The sequence below is a fragment of the Myxine glutinosa genome, chromosome 9 (genome assembly GCF_964187855.1).
Source record: "Myxine glutinosa chromosome 9, kmMyxGlut1.1, whole genome shotgun sequence".
In the NCBI taxonomy this organism is placed as follows: Eukaryota; Metazoa; Chordata; class Myxini; order Myxiniformes; family Myxinidae; genus Myxine; species Myxine glutinosa.
In genome coordinates, this window is record NC_136269.1 from 126,115,549 (window position 1) to 126,141,157 (window position 25,609).

At 44.0% G+C, this 25,609-nt stretch overlaps 1 protein-coding gene across 1 annotated transcript in view; it reads left to right on the top strand.

The window, feature by feature from the left end:
* The first annotated feature begins 3,134 nt into the window (after window positions 1-3,134).
* Window positions 3,135-25,609, top strand: part of LOC137434963 (uncharacterized) — a 32,076-nt gene continuing 9,601 nt past the window's right edge. Inside the window, exons 1-4 of the mRNA XM_068128230.2 lie at window positions 3,135-3,256; window positions 13,466-13,990; window positions 18,304-18,366; window positions 20,124-24,702. Of these exons, the coding sequence (XP_067984331.2) occupies window positions 13,589-13,990; window positions 18,304-18,366; window positions 20,124-24,702 (5,044 nt within the window). The 5' untranslated portion in view covers window positions 3,135-3,256; window positions 13,466-13,588. The remainder of the gene's footprint in view (window positions 3,257-13,465; window positions 13,991-18,303; window positions 18,367-20,123; window positions 24,703-25,609) is intronic.

Below are 25,609 nucleotides of genomic sequence, written 5' to 3' on the forward strand. Positions count from 1 at the left end.
GTGGCGAGCCACGGGCTTGTATCCTTATTTGGGCATGGGGCTGAACAGCCCCGCCCCTCGTGGCTCACCCTAGGCTTGTATCCTTATTTGGGCATGGAGCTGAACAGCCCCACCCCTCGTGGCGTGCCCTGGGCTTGTCTCTTTTCGGCGACCCCGCCCTTCCTGTCCAAACAGAGCACGGAGCACATATTCACCATAGCAGCGAACGCCGCTTCCAAACCCAGGCCAGTTGAGAGGGAGCGCACCCCACGCTTGTCAAGCTGCTTTACCCAGAGAGGGAGAGTTTAGCTGGAAAATGTAATTATTGAAGGGGAGCTATCCTTATTTGATTCGGTGCAATGGAGTGTCAATTACTGGGCAACAGAGCCTTAAACTGGAACACATAATAAGGGAATAACTATTTGGAGGTTCTAAGATTGGCTAGGTGTATGCGATGAATTAACTAAGGGGGACGACCTTTGACCTTTACAATTATGGAGGTATTTACACAGATCATGACATTTACAAAGGGTGGTATCTACAAAAATTACAGGATTCTCAAATCCGTTACAATATATATATATATATATATATATATATATATATATATATATATATATATATATATATATATATATATATATATATATATATATATATGTGTGTGTGTGTGTATATACTGTATATATATATATGTGTGTGTGTATATACTGTATATATATATATATATGTGTGTGTGTGTGTGTGTGTGTGTGTGTATATACTGTGTGTATGTATATATATATATATATATATATATATATATATATATATATATATATATATATATATGTGTGTGTGTGTATACTGCATATATATCCATATATATATAATTATATATCTGTGCTGTGTGTGTGTGTGTGTGTGTGTGTGTGTATAAAAAATAAAAAAAACACATTTAGAGGCCATTTTTCCCCGCAAAGCGGGGGTTGGCCTTTTTCGGGGACCGTGGTTGTTGTTGTTTTTCGGTCCCCTTTTTGAAGCAATGTTTTACGGCCGGATGCTCTTCCTGCCGCCAACCCTTTTTGTCGCCTTGTACGACAAGCAGGGAATTACCAGTGAACTGGTACTCAATTAGCCGACCTCGGAAGGTATGACAGGCTGAGTCAACCCCCTGACGTTAATTCAGCGATCGACCGGGATTCGAACCCAGGATCCTGGGATCCTAAGCTGGCACCCTAGCCGCTAGCCCAACACCAGGCTGTGTGTATACTGCATATATATCTATATATATATATCTGTGCAGTGTCTGTCTTGTGTTGTCTATGTATATATATATCTATATCTATATATATATATATCTATATATATATCTATATATCTATATATACCGGGATTCAGAACCCAGGATCCTGGGATCCTAAGCTGTCACCCTAGCCGCTAGCCCAACACCAGGCTGTGTGTATACTGCATATATATCTATACACAAAGAATTAAGTTAAGCACCCCCCCCGTTTTTTTACAACCTCGCACATTACAAGTTTGTTGTCGTCAAAACAGTGTAATATACCCATGATATTGCTATATTTTCTGGAGAAGTGATATTATGGTCACATAAAAACATAACAATCATGCCGTTTTCAATATTTTATTCTGAATAATTTAAGGTGAAATTTTTTGGGAATTTTAGGCATATTTTCACCTCAATTTAAGTATGGAGCTATAGGTCCATCACGGACAGTGTGGATGACGTTTATGTTTTCTAACGTACAGTCATTGTTCTGAGAAGACCTCTAGCGATCTTTGCGTCAATAACGTGTGTAGGACCCACGTGATCGGATCACTGACTCAACCAATCACTTTTTTTCACTTTGATCACTCAATTTCATCAATGGATAATTGCTAATGTCATACCAATCATTATTTGATCTCACATACCTTAGAATATATGCCAATGTATACATATACACAAAGAATATATATTAGGGGGTGCTTACCTTAATTCGTTGTGTAGGGGTGCTTAACTTAATTCTTTGTGTATATATATATATATATATCTGTGCAGTGTCTGTCTTGTGTTGTCACTGAACTACTTTCTCAAACTTATGTGAAATCGTACCAAACTTCTGGTATGCACATATCTCTCCCGTCGGTATGTCCAAAGGGTATTTTTTTGGAAAAAATTTCTAATTTTATTTTTGGAATTTTTTGGGGGGAATTTTTTTTTTCAACTTCAATTGTTTATAAAATGTGATATCACGTATATTACAAATACATTTGTACAAAATAATTGTTTGAATTATGATTGGTTTAAACCATGACAAAACGACAACTCGGGTACAGTCATTTATCTATATATCTACACATCTGGGCAGTGTCTGTGTTGTCACTTAACGACTCCCTCAAACTTTTGTTTCCGGGGTTGTGAAGTGCTTTTAATAATGTTGTGGTGGTTTTGAATCAGGTGGTGGTGAGGTATTTTGAATTATGTGGTGGTGAGGTGTTTTTAAATGACGTGGTGGTGAGGTGTTTTTAATTTTGTGGCTGTGTGGTGTTTTTATTACGTGTTTTATGGCTGTGAGGTGTTTTTAATTTCTTGGTGGTGAGGTGTTTTGAATTACGTGGTGGTGAGGTGTTTTGAATTACGTGGTGGTGAGGTGTTTTGAATTACGTGGTGGTGAGGTGTTTTGAATTACGTGGTGGTGAGGTGTAATCGTCCCAAACTTCCAGTCTGCACCTACCCCTCCCCTATGTATGTGCTGAGGGGTTCTTTCTTGAAAAAAAAAACATTCAACCTAAATTGCCTATAAAAATGTAATATCACAAACACAACAAATACATTTGTGCAAAATAATTGTTTGTATTATGATTGGTGTAAATGATGACAACACAGCAACTCAGGTACAGTCATTATCCTCAGCTAAAATAAGCCCGTTCCTCAGTAACGACGCTTGGTGAGGCGAGTGCAGCGAGCCGAGCCAAGCTGGTATATATATATATATATATATATATATATATATATATATATATATATATATATATATATATATATATATATATATATATTTATATATATATATATATATATATATATATATTTGTGTGTGTGTGTGTTGTTAGCATACCACATACTCGAGTCAACAACCTCTAACAGGAACATCACATAGGGTATAAGAGTAGAAGTGAAAGTGTTACTCTTAAATGGTAATGAAGATTGTTGAGTTCCTGATGTTAATTAACCTGTTTTTTTTTCTTTATCTCCTCAATTCTTCCCTTGATTTCCGAAGATTTGAAGCGGGTAAGTGCATCATCGCACAGTTTTTTTTTGAATCAAATTGTGTGCACATGTATTTATTTTGAGACAAATCACAACAAAGTTGAAGGATATATATTTACATATTAAATACATGATGGCTAAAATTTTCACAGTGATGGTCGTGATGGGGCACATTCGCGAATTTGAATCATCACAATTCAGCTGACGGATGATTCCGAATTTTTTTTCTTCACAAAAGCAGTAAAAAGTCAACGAACAATTTGTACAAAACTGTGCTTTACCGATCCTGAACCAACCAGGAAAGGGTAGAGTAGAGTAGAGCTTCGTAAAAATTATTGCTCGACTGTTCTCCTCTTTTCTGAGCAATGAATATTTCCAACCGCCATTATGTAATGACAAAACATACATGACACAAACAAAAGTATGCGGACACACCTTCTAATTTGTGGATTCGGCTGTTTCAGCCACACACATTGCTGACAGATATATCTAATCAAGCACACAGACATGCAATCTCCGTAGACAAACATTAGCAGTATAATGGGCCGTACTGAAGAGCTCAGTGATTTTCAATGTGGCACCGTCATAGGATGCCACCTTTCCAACAAGTCGGTTAGTCAAATTTATGCCTTGCTAGAGATGCCCCGGTCAACTGTAAGTGTTGTTATTGTGAAGTGGAAACATCTAGGAGCAACAACAGCTCAGGGGTAGGTCATGCAAGCTCACAGAACTGGACCGCCGAGTGCTGAAGCACGTAGCATGTAAAAATTGTCTGTCCCCGGTTGCAACACTCACTACCGAGTTCCAAACTGCCTCTGGAAGCAACGTCAGCACAACAACTGTTCGTCGGGAGCTTCATTAAATGGGTTTCCATGGCTGAGCAGCCGCACACAAGCCTAAGATCAACATGTGCAAAGCCAAGCGTCGGCTGGAGTGGTGTAGAGCTTGTCGCCATTGGACTCTCGAGCAGTGGAAACTGGAGTGATGAAATCACTCTGGAGTGATGAATCACGCTTCACGATCTGGCAGTCCAACGGACGAATCTCGGTTTGGCGGATGCCAGGAGAACGCTTCCTGCCCGAATGCATAGTGCAAACTGCAAAGTTTGGTGAAGAAGAAAAGAAGAACCACCTTTAGAGGCCATTTTTTCCTGCAGAGCAGGGTTTGCCCTTTTTTGGGCACCATAGTCCCCTTTTTGAAGCAATGTTTTATGGTCCGGATGCCCTTCCTGCCGCCAACCCTGTTAGTCACCGCTTAAAACACACAGGGAATTACCAGTGAACTGGTACTCAATTTGCCGACCTCGGAAGGATGAGACAGGCTGAGTCAACCCCTCTGGCGTTAATTCAGTGATCGACCGGGATTCGAACTCAGGATCCTCGGATCCCAAGCCAGCACCCTAACCGCTAAGCCAACACCAGGCTAGTTTGCAAACTTTGCCTCCACCAAACTGCAAAGTTTTGTGGAGGAGGAATATAGGTCTGGGGCTGTTTTTCATGGTTCGGGCTCAGCCCCTTAGCTCCAGTGAAGGGAAATCTTAACGCTACAGAATACAATGACATTCTAGATGATTGTGTGCTTCCACCTTTGTGGCAACAGTTTGGGGAAGGTCCTTTCTTATTTCAGCATGACAATGCCCCCGTGCACAAAGCGAGGTCAATACAGAAATGGTTTGTCGAGATCGGTGTGGAAGAACCTGAATGGCCTGCACAGAGCCCTGACCTCAACCCCATCGAACACCTTTGGGATGAATTGGAACGTCGACTGCTAGCCAGGCCTAATCGCCCAACATCAGTGCCCAACCTCACTAATGCTCTTGTGGCTGAATGGAAGAAAATTCTTTCAGCAATGTTCCAACATCTAGTGGAAATCCTTCCCAGAAGAGTGGAGGCTGTTATAGCAGCAAAATTGGACCTCTGTGCTGTCTTTCCCTCGTGGTCCCTCTGTGCTGTCTTTCCCTCGCGGTCCCTCTGTGCTGTCTTTCCCTCGCGGTCCCACTGTGCTGTCTTTCCCTCGTGGTCCCTCTGTGCTGTCTTTCCCTCGAGGTCCTTCTGTGCTGTCTTTCCCTCGTGGTCCCTCTGTGCTGTCTTTCCCTCGCGGTCCCCCTGTGCTGTCTTTCCCTCGTGGTCCCTCTGTGCTGTCTTTCCCTCGCGATCCCACTGTACTGTCTTTCCCTCGTGGTCCCCCTGTGCTGTCTTTCCCTCGTGGTCCCTCTGTGCTGTCTTTCCCTCGCGGTCCCTCTGTGCTGTCTTTCCCTCATGGTCCCTCTGTGCTGTCTTTCCCTCGCGGTCCCTCTGTGCTGTCTTTCCCTCGTGGTCCCCCTGTGCTGTCTTTCCCTCGCGGTCCCACTGTACTGTCTTTCCCACGCGGTCCCTCTGTGCTGTCTTCCCCTCATGGTCCCCCTGTGCTGTCTTTCCCTCGTGGTCCCCCTGTGCTGTCTTTCCCTCGCGGTCCCTCTGTGCTGTCTTTCCCTCGTGGTCCCTCTGTGCTGTCTTTCCCTCGTGGTCCCTCTGTGCTGTCTTTCCCTCGCGGTCCCTCTTTGCTGTCTTTCCCTCGCGGTCCCTCTGTGCTGTCTTTCCCTCGTGGTCCCCCTGTGCTGTCTTTCCCTCGCGGTCCCACTGTACTGTCTTTCCCTCGCGGTCCCTCTGTGCTGTCTTTCCCTCATGGTCCCCCTGTGCTGTCTTTCCCTCGTGGTCCCCCTGTGCTGTCTTTCCCTCGCGGTCCCTCTGTGCTGTCTTTCCCTCGCGGTCCCTCTGTGCTGTCTTTCCCTCGCGCTCCACTGTGCTGTCTTTCCCTCGCGGTCCCTCTGTGCTGTCTTTCCCTCGCGGTCCCACTGTGCTGTCTTTCCCTCGCGGTCCCACTGTGCTGCCTTTCCCTCGTGGTCCCTCTGTGCTGTCTTTCCCTCGCGGTCCCTCTGTGCTGTCTTTCCCTCGCGGTCCCACTGTGCTTTCTTTCCCTCACGGTCCCTCTGTGCTGTCTTTCCCTCGTGGTACCTCTGTGCTGTCTTTCCCTCGCGGTCCCTCTGTGCTGTCTTTCCCTCGTGGTCCCCCTGTGCTGTCTTTCCCTCGCGGTCCCTCTGTGCTGTCTTTCCCTCGCGGTCCCTCTGTGCTGTCTTTCCCTCGCGGTCCCTCTGTGCTGTCTTTCCCTCGCGGTCCCACTGTGCTGTCTTTCCCTCGCAGTCCCTCTGTGCTGTCTTTCCCTCGCGGTCCCTCTGTGCTGTCTTTCCCTCGCGGTCCCTCTGTGCTGTCTTTCCCTCGCGGTCCCTCTGTGCTGTCTTTCCCTCGCGGTCCCTCTGTGCTGTCTTTCCCTCACGGTCCCTCTGTGCTGTCTTTCCCTCGCGGTCCCTCTGTGCTGTCTTTCCCTCGCGGTCCCTCTGTGCTGTCTTTCCCTCGCGGTCCCTCTGTGCTGTCTTTCCCTCGTGGTCCCCCTGTGCTGTCTTTCCCTCGTGGTCCCTCTGTGCTGTCTTTCCCTCGCGGTCCCTCTGTGCTGTCTTTCCCTCACGGTCCCCCTGTGCTGTCTTTCCCTCGTGGTCCCTCTGTGCTGTCTTTCCCTCACGGTCCCCCTGTGCTGTCTTTCCCTCACGGTCCCTCTGTGCTGTCTTTCCCTCGTGGTCCCCCTGTGCTGTCTTTCCCTCGTGGTCCCTCTGTGCTGTCTTTCCCTCGCGGTCCCTCTGTGCTGTCTTTCCCTCGCGGTCCCTCTGTGCTGTCTTTCCCTCGCGGTCCCTCTGTGCTGTCTTTCCCTCGCGGTCCCTCTGTGCTGTCTTTCCCTCGCGGTCCCTCTGTGCTGTCTTTCCCTCGTGGTCCCTCTGTGCTGTCTTTCCCTCGCGGTCCCTCTGTGCTGTCTTTCCCTCGCGGTCCCACTGTGCTGTCTTTCCCTCGTGGTCCTCCTGTGCTGTCTTTCCCTCGCGGTTGTCAGCTCTTTCACGAGCCTCGATTCAGTATAAATAAATAAATAAATAAATAAAAAAACATATTAATGCCCATGATTTTGGAATGAGATGTGTGATGTTCGGGTGTCCACATACTTTTGGTCATGTAGTGTACATATATATATATATATAATATATATACATATATCAATCAACGAGGCATTTTTGTTGTACTGTAAGACAAATTCATTCAGTTCAAGTGAATCCCTTCTAACCAAACCACTTAGAGAGGCATCAGATATATTTAATGTCTTGCCTTTGTATGTGGGGAGAGGGGTTCAAATGACAACAAAATGGGAATCTCAAAATTCAAAGCCTGTTATGTCCGTTTTGTACTTGAACTTAGCTTGACAAAAAGGACAGGTAAAAAAATTATACCTTTTATTCATTTGTTCTCCATATTCTCACAATCAAGGTTTGTTGAAGATTTCATACCAAAAGCTCAATTGGTAAAAATGTTCTCAACCTGGACAGATACTGAAACTCAATTTGAAATAAAGAAAGAAACACGGAAGTGATTATTAAAAAATAAATGGGGCTTCTCGTGCTTGACGCGCTGCGGTCGCGCTAATAAGGGCTATTTATAGTCACTATGACTTTGCCCTTTCACATTTTGACCCAATTTTTTTATTTAAAATATGATGACAAAAGCTGGAATGGTTAAAGAAGTTGTGCCCTGGACAGATGGATAGAAAAACACACATAAGCGATTGCAAAACCCGTCTCCCGCTGCTTGGGGGTGGGTGGGGGCTCATCACAGTATTAATAATAATAATAATGCATTTATTTTAATTGCTTTATTTAATAATTTAATGTTTAATGTTTAATGTTTAATGTTTAATAATGTAATAATTTAATTTAATAATAATTTAATAATTTAATTTAATTTAATAATTTAATAATTAATAATTTAATAATTTAATAATTTAATAATAATTTAATAAATAATTTAATAATTTAATAATTTAATAATAATTTAATAATAATAATTTAATGCATTATTTAATTTTAATTTTAATTTAATTTTAATTTAATAATAATTTAATTTAATTAATGCAATAATGCATTTAATATTGTCTTTCTTTTGTTGTTTTCTGCTGCTCTTCTTTTATTTAGTGTAAATGGCATGTGCGGAGCTGTGGGACAAATGCCAAATCTGGAATGGTGGAAACCTCAACTCACAGATACTGGGGGGGGGGGGGGGGGGGACTTTTTTCTTCTTTTTTTCTCTTTTTTTGTATACAAGATCGAGGCTCGTGAAAGAGCTAACATCAATCACAAAAAAAGACAAACGGACACACAAAGCATACAATAAAGGGAGCGGGAGACAAGATGGGGGGGAGAGAGGGAAGCACACAAGTACAACAGCAGAAAACAGGGACATCGGGAGATCCGTGGGAGGGAGACGGCTTGGAGGGAGGGGGCATGGGAAGGGGAGGGGGGGGTGGGAAAGATATAAAACACATGGACACTGCTAGAACTTCCAGGAAAGAAAGAAGTCGGGATTTCAGGGGAAAAAATTGGATCTGGGGTGTATGTGGGGAGAGGGGTCCAGATGAGAAATTTTAAAAGGTGAGGGTACTTCAACAAACGATGTCACCTTGATTATATTAAAAAGTGTTGAAGGATTGCACAGGAAGAACGTGGACAAAAGTTTAGCAACAGATGTAAGCATATTTCACTTACCAAGAGAGTCAGGCCAGAGAGTCAAGAGACCAAACCAAATAAACCGGAACATTGGCCGAAGGACAAAACAAGCGTCTGTTTTGGACCTTAAGCGTTTTGTTAACACAGTCGACTCGTTAAAATTATGTCTTTCAGAGTAATTTCGACAAAATATAGCAAAATAAAACAAATAAGTCCATGAATCTCTGAAAAGTACAATGCACTTGACAGACCATTGGTTAGCCGAGCAGTGGCTGGGCCAAGGTTATGTGAGGTGGATTACCTTATGCATGTTTATACCATGTGCTGTTTTAGACAGGACACCCAGGTTAATGTCCGTCTGAAGGACAGCACTCATATTGATGCCTCACCCCACCTGCTTAACACCTGGATGACACTTATTACCTGGGCTGATGTTTGAACCCAGACTAAAGAGCTTAGAGGTGAGTGTGCGTACCTCTAAAGTCTAAAGTGTCCCGAACCCAGACTAAAGAGCTTCGAGGTGAGTGTGCGTACCTCTAAAGTCTAAAGTGTCCCACCAGTCCTCAGCTATGTTCTCCTGAATGCATCTCCCCTCCCTTGCCACACTCAATTAATATATTCCCTCTGAAGCCATCGTAGTTGCTGTCTTGGTCCAAACAACAACAACCTGAATTATTTTGAAATCTCCCACCCACTGCCTTCCCTCCTTGATCTAGTCGGTTCTTGCTACCTGCATTACCGACATTCATGTCACATGGTATGGGTCTTTATAAGGGTGTATATCCAAGCTTCAAGAGTTTTCATCCCCCCGACATAATCGCCAAGTGTCTGTGACACTCAAAGGTTGAGTCGCTGGTCCGCACACCTACCGGGAGTAAAACTTATTATAACCATTTATCCAGTTCCGTGAAGTGGTTTCTGACTTCTGGTGACATTCATGGTCAGACTTCCCCAAACATCCTGATCCTGCTGTGGCAGAGATTGTTTAGTTGCAGCCTTTACTCCATCCATCAGGTCTGCCCTTCCTCTTCTTCCCTCAACCATACCTACCATGGTGTGGTCGACTTCTCTAAACTTCCGTTTTCTGCATGCACGCGTCCAACCAAAGTATGACAGTTGATGTTTCCTGTTTTCTGACAACATCAGTCCTTCTAAATCGAATGCACATGGTGGTCTCATTTCTTCAAACACTGATTTGTTTGTTACCACCAAAGGTGGATGGAGGTTGTTTTCACCTCTCTCTTTCTGTTTGTTACTGGCAAAATCGAAGATTTTTCAAGTACGTATATTGGTCGGTTCCGTTTGTGGTTCTGTCTGTTTGTCTGTCACCGGCCGACAGATCACAATTCTAAACCGATCGTCACGAAACTTCACCAAGCTGTCTAGGTCATCCCAATTGAGAAGCCTATTGATTTTGCGGTCAAAGGTCATCTGGAGGTCAAATTTCTAAAATCGCCATTTTAAATCCGATTGACTTGAAAATTGAATAACATTTGTATATCAAGTCACTAAATTGGGAAACATACTATTTTTGAGGTCAAAAGATCAAAGGTAAACTTAAGGTCGAATTTTTAAAATCATCAATTTTCATCTAAAAAGCCGTCAATTCTCAACCGATTGACTTGAAAATTGAACAGCATTTGCATATAGAGTCACTAAATTGGAAAACATACTACTTTTGAGGTCAAAAGGTCAAAGGTAAACTTAAGGTCGAATTTTTAAAATCATCAATTTTCATCTAAAAAGTTGTCAATTCTCAACCGATTCACTTAACAATTGAACAGCATTCGCATATCGAGTCACTAAATTGGGAAACATACTATTTTTAGGTCAAAAGGTCAAAGGTCAACTCAACGTCAAACTTCCAAAATCATCACTTTTTATCTGAAAACCCGTCAATTTTCATCCGATTGACTTGAAAATTGAACAGCATTTGCACATTGAGTCACTAAATAGGGAAACCAACAATTTTTGAGGTCAAAAGGTCAAAGGTCAACTCAAGGTCAACCTTCCAAAATCATCATTTTTCATCTGAAAAATCGTCACTTTTCTTCGTCACCTATTGACCCGAGCTTTGATCAAGATTGTCAATTTTAATCTTGATGAAATGGACAATTTGCTGTATCAATGGAATTTTTTTTTCTTGGGGAGGGAGGGGGGGGGGGCATATTTTGCAAGTATCGTCCTCCGCATGACGTCTTCTTGTTTGTTTGTCTGTCTGTAAACAAGATATCTCAAAAAGTTGTGGACGGATTCGGATGAAATTTGGCAGAGAGGTAGTGTGTGTGACACAGAGGAACTGATTAGATTTTCGTGAAGATCCCGATTCGGGTCCGGCTACTAGAATTTTAAAGTGATTCTTCACCATTGGGAGACGGGGCCAAAAACGATACATAGCAGGATATCTCAAAAAGTTATGGATGAGTTATGACTAAACTTGGTGGATGAGTTGGTTTGGTGATGAGAACACGTTGATTAGATTTTGGTTCAGGTCAGAATCCAGATCCGGCCTATCATTGGGATACAAAACGTAAACTGTTCAGCCTGGTTCTTCTTGTAGTCCATGGATTTTTTAAACATTTATCTCCAAAAACCACATGTTAAACTGTGAATCTTCTTCCTTTCTTTCCTCTTCACTGTCCATGTCTGATATCCACGAATTGCAACTGGAAATACCAAAGCATTCATCATCCCTCTCTTGGTTTGTATTTCCAGATCTTTGTCAATCAGATCTGATATCAACAACACTAACCCTCCATTAATTTCCAATTCGCATTCCCCACTTACTTCAATCTTAGAACCCTGAAAGAAGATTAAACTTTTCTTGATTTCCACGTGATCGTCTCCAATCTGAACATGTTAATCTTCTCAGTTGACAATCTTTTTTTACTTTTAGATAAATACCAGATTTTTCACTTTCCTTCTTCACAGTTTGCTGGAGTTTCATCAAATCCTCTTTACTTTGTAACAACAGAGTTGTTCCATTAGAATACCTTAGATTGTTGATACATCTTCCTCCAATTCCCACTCCAGCCCCTATGTCATCTAACTTAGATTTTTCATTAGAATTATTATAACCGCAAATTAATTAGTCAATTTCGTCCAATTACAATGGAGTAATAATATTAACACTGCGGCTGGCAGGATGGCCTGTAGGTACGCACACTCACCTTCAAGCTGTCTACCCGAGGTTTGCATCCAGGTAGGGTGATTCATCAATGTGTGTGCCGTCCGTCAGATGGATATTAATATGGGCGTCCCATCTGCTGGTATTATTTGGTGGATGTTAAATATCCCACGGTGTTCTTTGCGAAGAGTGAGCTTGCGATATTTAGCTTGGTGAGCTTGCGATCGTGAGCTTGGTGAGCTTGCGATAGTGAGCTTGGGCGATAGCCGGCACCCCAAACAAATTACAAATTCCTTCCTTAACTTTAGTCAAACATCAGCCCTGGCCAGCCGGTTCGTGAAATAATTGGGGCAAGCTTCTCCTGGCCAATGCTTCAAGAATGTGGGAATAATTGTGGCCGTTAAAGAAGAATAATAATAGTAATAACAAGAAGAAAAAGACACAAAATGTCATAGCCCCCGTGGTTTTAGTAATTTTGCAGTCAGTTCGGAGTTAAAGGCTGCCAGTCGACCATCTTTGGTCTGATTATAAAACAAAATCTTCTGCATACATATGCTCTCATGTATTGGCTATGTGCCAAGTTTGAACAAAATCAAACCATGCATGTCAGAGAAATTGTTGCAAACACGTTTAACTAACAAAATGGCCGCCAGTCGGCCATATTGGATCTGATCTGGAAATAAAATGGCGCACACACGTAAACCATCATTCATTTTATTTTTGCCAAGTTTGAACAAGATCTGTAAATGCATGTCTGAGAAATGGTTGAGGACGTGTTCAATATCGGGGGGAGGAGGGGGTGTTTGCAACTAAAATGGCTGCCAGTCTACCAGTCGGCCATCTTTATCAGATTGCAAAATAAATTGAGGTGCATGTATATGACATCATTTGCTGTGCTTTTTCCAAGTTTCAACAAAATGGGACCATGCATGTCAGAGAAATTGTTGGAGACACGTTTAACTGACAAAATGGCCGCCATTCGGCCATCTTGGATCTGATCTGGAAAATAAACTATGTGCATATGTAAGCCATCATTCCTTATCTGTATGCCACGTTTGAACAACATCGGTAAATACATGTCCAAGAAATGGTTGAGGACGTGTTCAACATCGTGTTTTTACAACTAAAATGGCCGCCAGACGCCCATCATGTATCGCATTGCGAAACAAAATGATGTGCATATGTATACCATCATGTATTGTCTTTTTGATAAGTATGACTAAAATCGCTTCATATATCTCTGAGATATGGTTGCGGAAGCACACACGGACGGATGGACGGCCAGAAGAAACCCAGTCCAGAAGCCCCTGTTTCGGGCCAAGTCCAAAGGGGGCTAATAATAATATGAACACCTGTCTGCATGGTGCATACATGCACATGCACGTCACCCCCCCACCCCTGGCGGCTCATGTAGGGAGCGGGTGTTTCTAGTAACAATAGAACAGGTTATAACTTAGTGAAGAATGTTGGGAAAGGACAGCCATTATTCAACTGCAACTAATTCATTTCGCATCCCTCTTCCCCACAGCGTTCGGGCAGTGTGGGCGAGCTGGATGGTGAGGAAACCTTTCCATTGTGCTCCAAGAAGACATCGCCGGCAAGGCCACATGGCAGCACCACCAGCCTGGAAACAAACAGCCCAGAAGTGGAAATGCGCTCCTCCAAGGGCAGCACAGCGATCCTTCCAAACAGCCGGCATAGGGGAACCCCCAGCAGCAACGGCTTTGCCAGCGCTGGCTATGGCAGCGACAAAATGATCAATGATGCCTCTCCAGGTACTGGGTCACAGGTTGACGTCGGTGAAGTTGAGGCAAACTGTTCCATCGGATGTCATGGTTTCGGAGACTCCTTTGTTGAAACAAGAAGGCCCCGAGGGAGGTTGCAGGCCCAGCCATGGTATGACACGATAAAAGGAGATTCGAGGGGTGGGGAGGGAGTTGAAAATGAAAATCTGGAGTCGCTGTTCAGCAGAAAAGGTCGTCCTTCAGATCTCAGAGAACAGGAGACATCACCCTCTCCTGGCTGCAATAACGTGCCGACGTTTCCTGCCCAGGTATTCAAAACGTTCTCTCTTCAACTTTGCATGTGACATATACATTTTGAGAAGTTGGATTTCTGATTGACAATGCAAATGATTATTGAAACCTGATTCACTTTGATTTTCCTTCTCTACATTGCTCATCATAGAACTTGTATAATCGAAATACTTTAGACTTGTAAACAACCCGAAGTGAACCCGAACCCTTTCATGAGAGTTTACAGCATTACATGTGAGGTCAGTACCATTAACACTTTTGTACTTTTATATTAATAACAAGGAGACATTAGCTTCTGGGATTTGACCATGCGGACACTTATCAAAACCAGAGTGCGAAGATGGGGAAAACAATTCACTGACTCAGGACGTGTGACTTCCAGCTAATCGGTGTGTTGTTTTCCATCCACTGTTTGGTGTAGAGGTGTGTTCCTCTTGTTGTTGTTGTTGTTGTTGTTGTTGTTCTATAGCCCGAAACAGTTTTCTCAAACATACCCGAGGCATGGAGACAGCCGACTGATCTCGCAGGAGCGACCCAGAGGTCCTCCACATCCAGGATGGTGTACTCCCACCTGGGCCGGTCCATGGGGACCGATCGGCACTCTGACCACACTGCCCTGACGTATCCGGGCAGCAGGGAAGAATGGGGAAGATTTGGCCCCCGAGTTGTGTTGGGTGGTACAACCACCACAAAGACATCTGGCATTTCATTCAAGACAACTGGCATGGTCTTCAAGCAGCCATCCATCATCTGGACTGCTCTCCCATCTATACAGCCTCTGACATCAATTCTTCCTGGAAATTCTTCCAAAGTAAACTGCTCTCTCTCTCTCATGCACAGATTTATCCCATCTCGTCTTCAGCTGTCATACCCTTCCTCCCATCCATGGTACACTGAATCCTGTGGTAAGGCAGTTGCCCTGAAACAACTTGCCTTTGCCTCTTGGAAGGCTAATCCAACGGAAGGCAATCTCAGTTCCTTCCACTAAGCTCAGAACAAGTGTGTGTCTACTCTCAGTAGAGCCAAAAAGCACTATCTCTCCACTCTCAAGAATGAACTCTCAAACCTGTCTCCTTCCTCCAAATCCTGGTGGCGTCTGGTAAAATATGTTTCTAGTGTTTGTTCCCCCTCCCCTCCTTTACCTCAAATGGCTACACAGTTGACACCGCACGTGACAAAGCCAAATGTCTCAACTCTTTGTTTGCCTCAAAATCTTGTGTCCCAAACCCATCTCTCTCTGTACCCACCTTTCTCAGTCTAACCCAACTGCTCCTGGACTCTGTGTCATTTTCTCCTGACAAGGTGGAGAAGTTTTTGTCAAACCTCGACTCTGATTCTGCAACTGGACCAGACGGCATCAGCCCACTGGTCCTAAAATCCTGCTCTGCCGCTCTATCTCACCCTCTCTCTGTTCTTTTCACCCTCTCTTTTGCTCAAGGTCATCTGCCAGCATCTTGGAAACAGCCAACATTACCGCTTTACACAAAAAATGTGCAAAAACAGATCCTTGCAACTACAGACCAATCAGCCTGCTCCCAATTATCAGCAAAGTCATGGAATCCATCATTGCTTCGATATCAAATCCTTCCTCTTCTCCAATGGCTTAATCTCTGATCATCAATTTGGTTTCAGACCAGGTCACTCTACTCTGGACATGCTGCTTCGACTGTCTCAACAATGAATGGAGGTCCTCAATGCCAAACAGGAAATCAGAACTGTCTCCCTTGACATATCACATGCCTTTGATATGGTCTGGCACCCAGCTCTGCTCACCAAACTCTCCTCCTATGGTGTCCATGGAAATCTCCACGCATGGCTTGCGGACTTCCTCTGTGGCCGTAGTCAACGTGTGGCCCTGAATGGATTTCTCTCATCTCCCCTTCCTGTTCAGGCTGGAGTTTCCCCAAGGCAGTGTGCTTTTGTGCACAGTGCAATGTGCAGTGTGCAAGGCAGATGGCCCTGTGCTTTTTCTGGTCTTCATCAATGATCTCTCCGACTCTCTGGAAAATCCTCTCCATCTCTTTGCTGATGACTCTACTCTCTGCCGCTACATTCCTCATCCCTCAGATCGGCAGTCTGCAGCCTCCTCACTCTCTGCCGACCTGGACAAAATCACAGAGTGGTCAAACAAGTGGAACATGTCTTTCTATCCTGACAAATCTCACACTCTTACTATGTCTCTCTGAAAAGACCGACTGGACAACCCTCCCATCTACTTTCTCAACAATCCTCTCCAAGAAGTTCTGTCACTCAAGCTTTTGTGTCTCACTATCTGCCATGATCTTTCCTGGGAAAACCACATTTCCAAGCTGGCCTCCAAAGCCAGTCACCGACTGGGCATCTTCCGTCGTGCGAAGTCCTTCCTTGGCACACCTGAGCTCCTCACCACATACAAGGCTTTCATCCACAGCTCAATGTAATACTGCTCTCCCCTCTGGGCTGGTGCTCCTGCCTCACACCTAGCTCGTCTTCATGCAGTTGAAACCAAAGCTTTCAGAATCATTGGAATCTCCCGCGATGACGCTATCTAAGAGGGCCTTTCACTCACTCACCGCAGGCAGGTAGGTGGTCTTTCTGTCTTCTACCCACTCCTATCCGGCCTTGCTCCCCCAGCTCTCTCTGTGCTCTGTCCCCCAAGTATTCCGACAGGACGCACAAGATCTTCCAGCAACCCTCTTCTGGTGAAATTGCCAAAATCAAGACTCTCTGCTCACCTTCACTCCTTCATTCCCCTTTTCTCCCGCCTCTGGAACAAACCCCCTCACCCTCTTCAATCCCACTCCTCCCTCCAGGTCTTTAAAACAGCTGTTCACCACCATCTCTTATCTTCCCCCATCCAAAACCTTGGTCTTTTCTACCCCCGTTAATTCACCCCAGATCCACTTTTTTGAAATGCTCAGTTCTTTCCTGCAAGTCCTGGCAGTGTCCATGCATTGTATACGTCTCCACCCCCTCCCCCCACCCCCCTTCCCATGCCTCTTCCCCCAAAGCCCTCTCCCTCCCACAGATCTTTTGGTCCCTGTTCTCTGCTGTTGTACGTGTGTGCTTCCCTCTCTCTCCCCATCTTGTCTCCCGCTCCCTTTATCATATGTTTTGTGTGTCCGTTTGTTTTTTTGTGATTAATGTTAGCTCTTACACGAGCCTCGATCTTGTGCACAAAAAAAAGTGTGTAAAGCGGTCCCTGATAGTTGTCTGTGTTGTATTAATCCATGCCTAAGTGTAGACCTAAATCATGAGTGAAAACTCTAAATATTGGTGGTTATATCCATTATGTTCATCGGCCAGAATTTTAAAAAAATATCGTAATGCGGCATGGTTGGTACAGAACAAAAGTACTAAGTCCTTAAAAATATTTGATAGATCAGTCAAACAATGTCAAACATGTCAAACAATGTCACTGTGGCATTGAATATCGAGTGCAGTCATCATCAGATAAAAAAAACCACCTTTAGAGGCCATTTTTCCCCGCAAAGCGGGGGTTGGCCTTTTTCGGGAACCGTGGTTGTTGTTGTTTTTCGGTCCCCTTTTAGAAGCAATGTTTTACGGCCGGATGCCCTTCCTGACGCCAACCCTTTTTGCCGCCTTTAACGACAAACAGTCATCATCAGATATCACAGTTAAATCTGTTCAGAACCCTAGGCCTCACCATTTTCCCTGTCATGGGTCGAGTCATGTCTTACTGGATGCCAAGGCGTCAATTCTGCAAACACCCGTCCTTACAAACACAGGCTTGTGCATTCAACTGCAGTCTTTCTGCACTTGCAGCGCTTCACATAACCCTCATTGCATTTGCAGGAAACAAGCTCGTAGCAGGTCTCGGCCGCATCGGGTAGTGTGGTCCATCGCGGCTCGAACAGACCGTAACAGGTCTTGGTCCACCCCCAGCCGGTCTGTGAAGCCATTGCAACCACTGGTGGCCATTTTTACAAGATGGTTGCCCCTGTTGTCACAGGCAAAATCTGCAATGCTTCAAGATCCAGATTTGTTCATAATATATTAGTGTATCCCTGAGCCAAATTTGGTGCTTTTATCCCAAAATGCACAATTGTTGTGAATATTTGGGCTATGGGGCCCACTATTTGAAGGATGTAAAGTAGCATTGTAATGCTAACTGTAAATGGGGACTGAAGTATCGCCGTACAGAATTGTTTGGTTACAAGTATGCTGATGATGAGTCATCCTACCACCTGTCTTGAAAATTGACCAAAGAAGAAGAGCTTCAATATGATGTTGGAATTTAACGAGCCAAGCATATGACTCGTAAGGAGAACGTTTTTCTTGCACGATGAAAAATGTTCTCATCTACCTTCATATTTGTTGAATTTCACAGGGCAAGGAACCCACCCATCCATCTGGTGATGACCCCTTCATGGAATCATCAATTTCCTCGCAGGTAATTGTTCAAGCCAAGATCTCTATCAAAATGAATGCAAATTCAATTTCCTACCTGCCTCCTACCCCCCAAAATAAATCATGATGGAATGGCATAGGCATGGATGTTATGACTTGACTGTTATCGAGCCAGAAAACATGTGTCGCATCCACGCTTGCTGCAAAGGTCATCCACATACAGTTAAGAGTTGAACTTGGGAAAGAAGATATTAGAGTTAAAGTTCAATACTGGTTTAGTTGTAGTCTGTGGGAGACAGAGCCACCTGCTGATAAATACAGTGTCGGTCAGCCATCCGGCTATAGAAGCCTTTGTGGAATTACCAGCATTGTCACGGAAATGATTCGATCCACAAAAACAAACACTCACATGCAAACACACACAAACACACACATGCAAACAAGCACACACACACACGCACGCACGCACACAAAAACATGCACACACAAACACACACACACACGCAAGCACACACACACACACACACACACACACACACACACACACACACACAAACACACACACAAACAAACAAACACGCACACACATAAACAAATCACACACACAAACACACACATGCAAACAAGCACACAAATACACATAAATACACACACACGCAAGCACACACACACACACACAAACACACAAACAAACACACACACAAACAAACATGCACACACACAAACAAATCACACACACAAACACACACACAAATACACAAACATACACGCACACACAAATACACACACACACACACACACACAAACATACACGCACAAACATACATGCACACACACACACACACACACACAAACAAACATGCACACACAAATACACACAAATACACACACACACACACACACACACACAGTTTTTGTTAGAATTTACAATGTACATGTCCCTTGAGATGCATTTCTGCTTTATTATTGAAATTCCCATGGGCACACTTGTCTTTCTGTTCCACTATCTTTTTGGTTTTTGAGACCATATTTTAATAAATTAACAAAGAACCAGTTCTTATGGATGGGACTATTCCCCCAGACTTACGGACGGATTAATTCCCCCACCTAGAATTGGTGAAACTTAGTAAGACTCGTAATACCCCTTCTTATGCATGGCTGCAGTGTTATACCAAAATATTTACATCGAGAGAGAATTGGGATCCTTCCCACACACTGAACTTCCTGGACGATTAATTATTTTTACCACCTAAAACCCACCCCCGTGCACACCCCCGAGTACAACCAGGAGTTTTCAACTTATTAGGGTTAGGGTTAGGTTAGGGTTAGGGTTGGGTTTGGGTTTGATTAGGGTTACATTAGGGTTAGGGTTAGGTGCATTCTCCAGCAGTTCAAAGTGCATAGAAGTTGTTCGGGTTAGGGTTAGCACTAGGGTTAGGGTTTGGGTTTGGTTGGGTTAGGGTTAGTGTTAGGTGCTGGTTGTTATGGTTATGGTTAGGGTTATGGTTATAATGGTTAGGTTAGGGTTAGGTGCATTCTCCAGCAGTTCAAAGTGCATAGTAGTTGTTAGGGTTAGGGTTAGCACTAGGGTTAGGGTTTGGTTGGGTTAGGTTATGGTTAGGGTTTTGTTTATAATGGTTAGGTTAGGGTTAGTTGCATGCTCCAGCAGTTCAAGATGCATTGAAGTCAAACAAATAAACAAACAAACACACAAATGCACATACACTTCTCTAATTATAGTATAATTTTCTCATCCTAAGTTTTTCCATATTAATTATTCTTTTGGTTTTCTTATTGCAGATGTTGAAAATGTTGGAGTCAGAGCTGAGCCCCGAATGGTTGCAAAGTTCATTCCTGCGAAGCATATGGTTTAAAGAATCGTGCAAGGTGGACACGCACACGGAGTCAAAGGAGGCAGTGCTCATGCGGGTTGATGAGATGGAGGAACAAGATGAAACACGTGGTTTCAGTGACTATTTGCTACCTGAAGACCACAAAGATGAGCTGGGGTCTCAAGCAATCTTGGACCACCTTCCCTGTGCAGAAGAAAGTCGAGATAATCTCACCTCTACAGAGCAGACCATGAACGATTTTTCACATGTTGAGGAAAGCCAAGAGGATCTCCATACTACTCAAGGTGATTTGTCAGGCGAAGAAGCAAGGGATATGAAGGAAGGTGGTGTTTTGGAAGATGATTATGACAGTGATCACACTCCTTGTGAATCCATTCTAGAAGATGAAGAGATGTGTGCAGAATCTGATCAGGAGGTAAAACAACTAACTCACAATGAACTCTGTTTGCCATTTCAAGAACCCGCGTCTTTCCATTGGCAAAAAGAGCTGCGCGACTTCCTGTCGACAGAAAGAGAGGAAAGCATCTCCGTGGAGTCTTTCAAAACAAATAAACCAAAAAGGCAAGACCTCGAATCAAATTCAACTCCTACAATTCAGCATGGCGATGCGGAAAATGGCTCCTTAAGCATGCTCAACAATCATGATAAAATTTTAATCAGAAAAGTTAAAAGTTATTATGAGAGCTATGAAGTAGATGAAGAAAACAAATTGTGGACATCAAAGAAGAGAGAAAGTATGTCCCTCATTCCTCTAGGAGCCGTAAGGAATTCGATCTTTAGGCAGAAGAATCAAACCTACAATTCAGGAAATATGGCCGATCTTAAGCCTTCAAAACGACCACGAACCCAAGCGTTGTCATCCAAGCTCACACCCTTGATTGAAACAATGGGAGCACAAACTTGTTCCACTGAAACAAGCTGTACCAGAGTCAATAATTTGCCGAAAGATGTCCAGAGTGAAAATCTCCAGGATAATGATGCTGATCTTTTTGAACCAAAATGCGATCTTAGCAGAAAACTGCGAGGCCACGAGGATCATTATCCTTGGCTGGAATCTCCGAGAGCTGAGACGGTACAAGATATGTGTGCATCACAACATGCTCCAAAGGCTTCTTGTGCAGAAGCAATACCTGAAACAATTCGGACAGCCACTGCAACTGATCAAAACACCATTCATCAAGAGACCTCTGTTGCAGAAAAATCGAATTCAGCCTGTTTTCTTCCTAATACTGTGTCTCTGTTCATCCATGAAGATGGGGAAGGAAAAGTAAAGCATCCACTTGATGTTATTTATGATCAGGAAATGGATCAAGCAATTGTTGAAGATTATCCGACTACTCAAGACGACAACTTTGTGCAACTTGCTGAGCAAGAAATGCCAGCCATTAGGTACGAAGCAATACCATCATCGTACCACGATTCCCCGCAAATGTCTGCAACAATATTCAAAGAGGACATCAGAGATACAACACACATGCATACCAGTATATGTAAGAAAATGGAGGACATCAGGGTAACAACAACTGTGGAATGCAAAAGAACAAAGGCAAAACATGAGGACAATGGGGTAAACATACAAATGGGGGTCAACAAGCAAAAAACAAATATGGGTAGCCATGGGGAAAAGGGAAATGTGAAGGGCAGCAGGGAGAAAATGCAGATGGAAGATGCAGGGGGAAATATGAAGAAAAAGGACAATACAAAGATGAAGGCAGGAAATGGTAAAAATGCTAAGATGGAGCACAATGATGCAAATGCTGAGACGGAGGACAATGGCACAAAAGATAAGTCGCAGGGCAATATTGCAGAGATGAAGACGGAGGGCAATGGTGCAGAGACAAAGGTGGTGGTCAAGGGTGCAGATACTAAGATGCATGGCAACAGTGCAGCAACGAAGACAGAGGGCAACGGTGCAGAGATGAATATGAAGGGCAACGGTGCAGAGACGAAGATTAAGGGCAACGGTGCAGAGATGGAAGGGAAGGGAAGCAGCAAGAAAACAAAGGCCGAGTGCAAAGGGCCAGAGACTAAAGCTGAGGACAATGGTGCAAAGACAAAGGCAGAGGACAACAGAGAAAATATGAAGATACAGAGAAACAATGTGAAAACAAACCCAAAGGACAAAGGTTCCAACACCACAGTGCTTAACAACTGCGCAAAGATTAAGGCACAAAATAAAGATGTTAAATGCATTGCACAGGATAACCATACAGAAACCATAGCACAGGACAATGACACAGAACACATGGTGCAAGACAATGGTGTAAAAACAAAGGAGCAAGATAACGATGCAAATACCAAAGTGCAGAACAACGGGGCAAAAACTAAGGTGCAAGCCATCGAGGCAACAATCAAGGGGCAGGACAATGCGGAAACCACCAAGGGGCAGGACAATGTGGCAAAAACCAAGGTGCAAGCCAACGTGGCAAAAACCAAGGGGCAGGACAATGAAGCAACAACCAAGGGGCAGGACAATGAAGCAACAACCAAGGGGCAGGACAATGAAGCAACAACCAAGGGGCAGGACAATGAAGCAACAACCAAGGGGCAGGACAATGAAGCAACAACCAAGGGGCAGGACAATGAAGCAACAACCAAGGGGCACAACAATGGGGCAATGACCAAGTGGCAGGACAATGCAGAAATCACCAAGGGGCAGGACAATGCGGAAACCACCAAGGGGCAGGACAATGCGGAAACCACCAAGGGGCAGGACAATGCGGAAACCACCAAGGGGAAGGACAATGCGGAAACCACCAAGGGGCAGGACAATGCGGAAACCACCAAGGGGCAGGACACCGGGCCAGCAACCAAGGGGCAGGGCAATGGGGCAGCGACCAAGGGGCAGGACAATGGGACAGTGACCAAGGGGCAGGACAATGGACCAATGACCAAGGGGAAGGACAACGGGCCAGCAACCAAGGGGCAGGACAATGGGCCAGCGACCAAGGGGCAGGACAATGGGACAGTGACCAAGGGGCAGGAGAAAGAGACAGTGATCAAGGGGCAGGACAACGGGCCAATGACCAAGGGGCAGGGCAATGGGGCAACGGCCATGGGGCAGGAGAAAGAGACAGTGACCAAGGGGCAGGACAACGGGCCAGCGACCAAGGGGCTGGACAATGGGACCGTGACCAGGGGGCAGGATAATGGGGCAACGACCAAGGGGCAGGACAATGGGGCAATGACCAAAGGGCAGGACAAAGGGACAGCGACCATTGGGCAGGACAAACGGACAGCGACCAATGGGCAGGACAATGGGACAGTGACCAAGGGTCAGGACAATGGGACAGTGACCAAGGGGCAGGACAATGGGGTAATGACCAAGGGGCAGGACAATGGGGCAATGACCAATGGGCAGGGTAATGGGGCAATGACCATGGGGCAGGAGAAAGAGACAGTGATCAAGGGGCAGGACAACGGGCCAATGACCAAGGGGCAGGACAATGGGACAGTGACCAAGGGAAAGGACAATGGGGCAACGACCAAGGGGCAGGACAATGGGGCAATGACCATGGGGCAGGACAATGGGGCAACGACCATGGGGCAGGAGAAAGAGGCAGTGACCAAGGCGCAGGGCAATGGGACAGTGACCAAGGGACAGGACAATAGGCCAGCGGCCAAGGAGCAGGACAAGAGAGCAACCGGCAAGGGGCCGGATAAGAGGGCCACAACTAAGGAACAGGACAACAGGACAATGACTAAAGGGCAGGACAATGGGCCAGTGACCAATGGGCAGGACAATGGGACAGTGACCAAGGGACAGGACAATGGGGTAATGACAAAGGGGAAGGACAACAAAGCGGCAAGCAAGGGGCCGGACAAGGTGGCCACAATGAAGGAGCAGGACAACAGGGCAATAACCAAAGGACAAGGCAATGTGACAACAACTGAGAGGCAGGACAAAGGAGCAAGAACCAAGCGGCAGGGCAACGGGACAAGAAAGAAGGAGCAGGTCAATGTGGCAACAACCAAAGGACAGGACAACGAGACACCGACCAAGGGACAGGACAATGGGAGAAAAGCTAAGGTACTGCATAATGGAGCAATCGCTAAGGCGCAGGACGACAAGGAAAACACCAACACAAAGCAAAATCTGGCAAAAATGAACAAAGTGACCAACGCTAAAACAAACATGGAGGAGAAAAGCACAAAAACGAATGCGGAGAAAAATAGCGCAAAAACGAATGTGGAGGGCCAGGAGGGAAAAATGAATACAGGTGACATGCCCTCACAACATGATGTCATGCAGGACTCAACAAGTGCCCACACTTTTCCTCATACCATTTTAGTGGTTCCAATTACCAATAAAAATGTCAGAGCAGAGATTGTTATGGAAAACACCTCAAATGACTTGGACATTTCTCAACGGCATTCGAAGAGTTTCCAAGTACAGGAACGAAACCCCGCAGCAAAGGAATGTGATTTGACGAGCAGGCAGAATGAAAATGACAGCCAGCTGAGACGAAAAGCCAGTCAGCAGCTTGCAGCTCTTCTTGAGCAGAAGATGCTGGAATCTGCAGCAGGTGAGCAGTTTGACAACTTTGTGACACTTGTGTGACACCTTTTTCCTTGTAGTGTGGTTTACCTGGCTTGGATTGAGGATTGGTTGATTGATGGAATGTTTCCATTTTATTATTTGTCTTTTTTTTCTCGCCAGAAGGGGATGCGAGACTATTGCAATGCCCCTGTCTGTGTGTCTGTGTCCATATATTTTCACTTTAAAGATGTCTTTCTCTGCAACTGCTCGTCCGATCGATGCAAAACTTTAAACATTAAACTTTAACTTTAAACTAAACTTTCAACAAAACTTTAAACAGTAACTTTAAACATTAAACTTTAACTTTAAACTAAACTTTCAACAAAACTTTAAACAGTAACTTTAAACATTAAACTTTAACTTTAAACTAAACTTTCAACAAAACATTAACCAATAACTTTAAACATTAAACTTTAACTTTAAACAATAACTTTAAACATTAAACTTTAACTTTCAACAAAACTTTCAACAAAACTTTCAACAAAACTTTAAACAGTAAACTTTAACTTTAAACTAAACTTTCAACAAAACTTTAAACAATAACTTTAAACATTAAACTTTAACTTTAAACAAAAATTTCAACAAAACTTTCAACAATAACTTTAAACATTAAACTTTAACTTTCAACAAAACTTTCAACAAAACTTTAAACAGTAAACTTTAACTTTAAACTAAACTTTCAACAAAACTTTAAACAATAACTTTAACTTTAAACAAAAATTTCAACAATAACTTTAAACACTAAACTTTAACTTTAAACTAAACTTTCAACAAAACTTTGAACAATAACTTTAAACATTAAACAATAACTTTAAACAGTAAACTTTAACTTTAAACTAAACTTTCAACAAAACTTTGAACAATAACTTTAAACATTAAACAATAACTTTAAA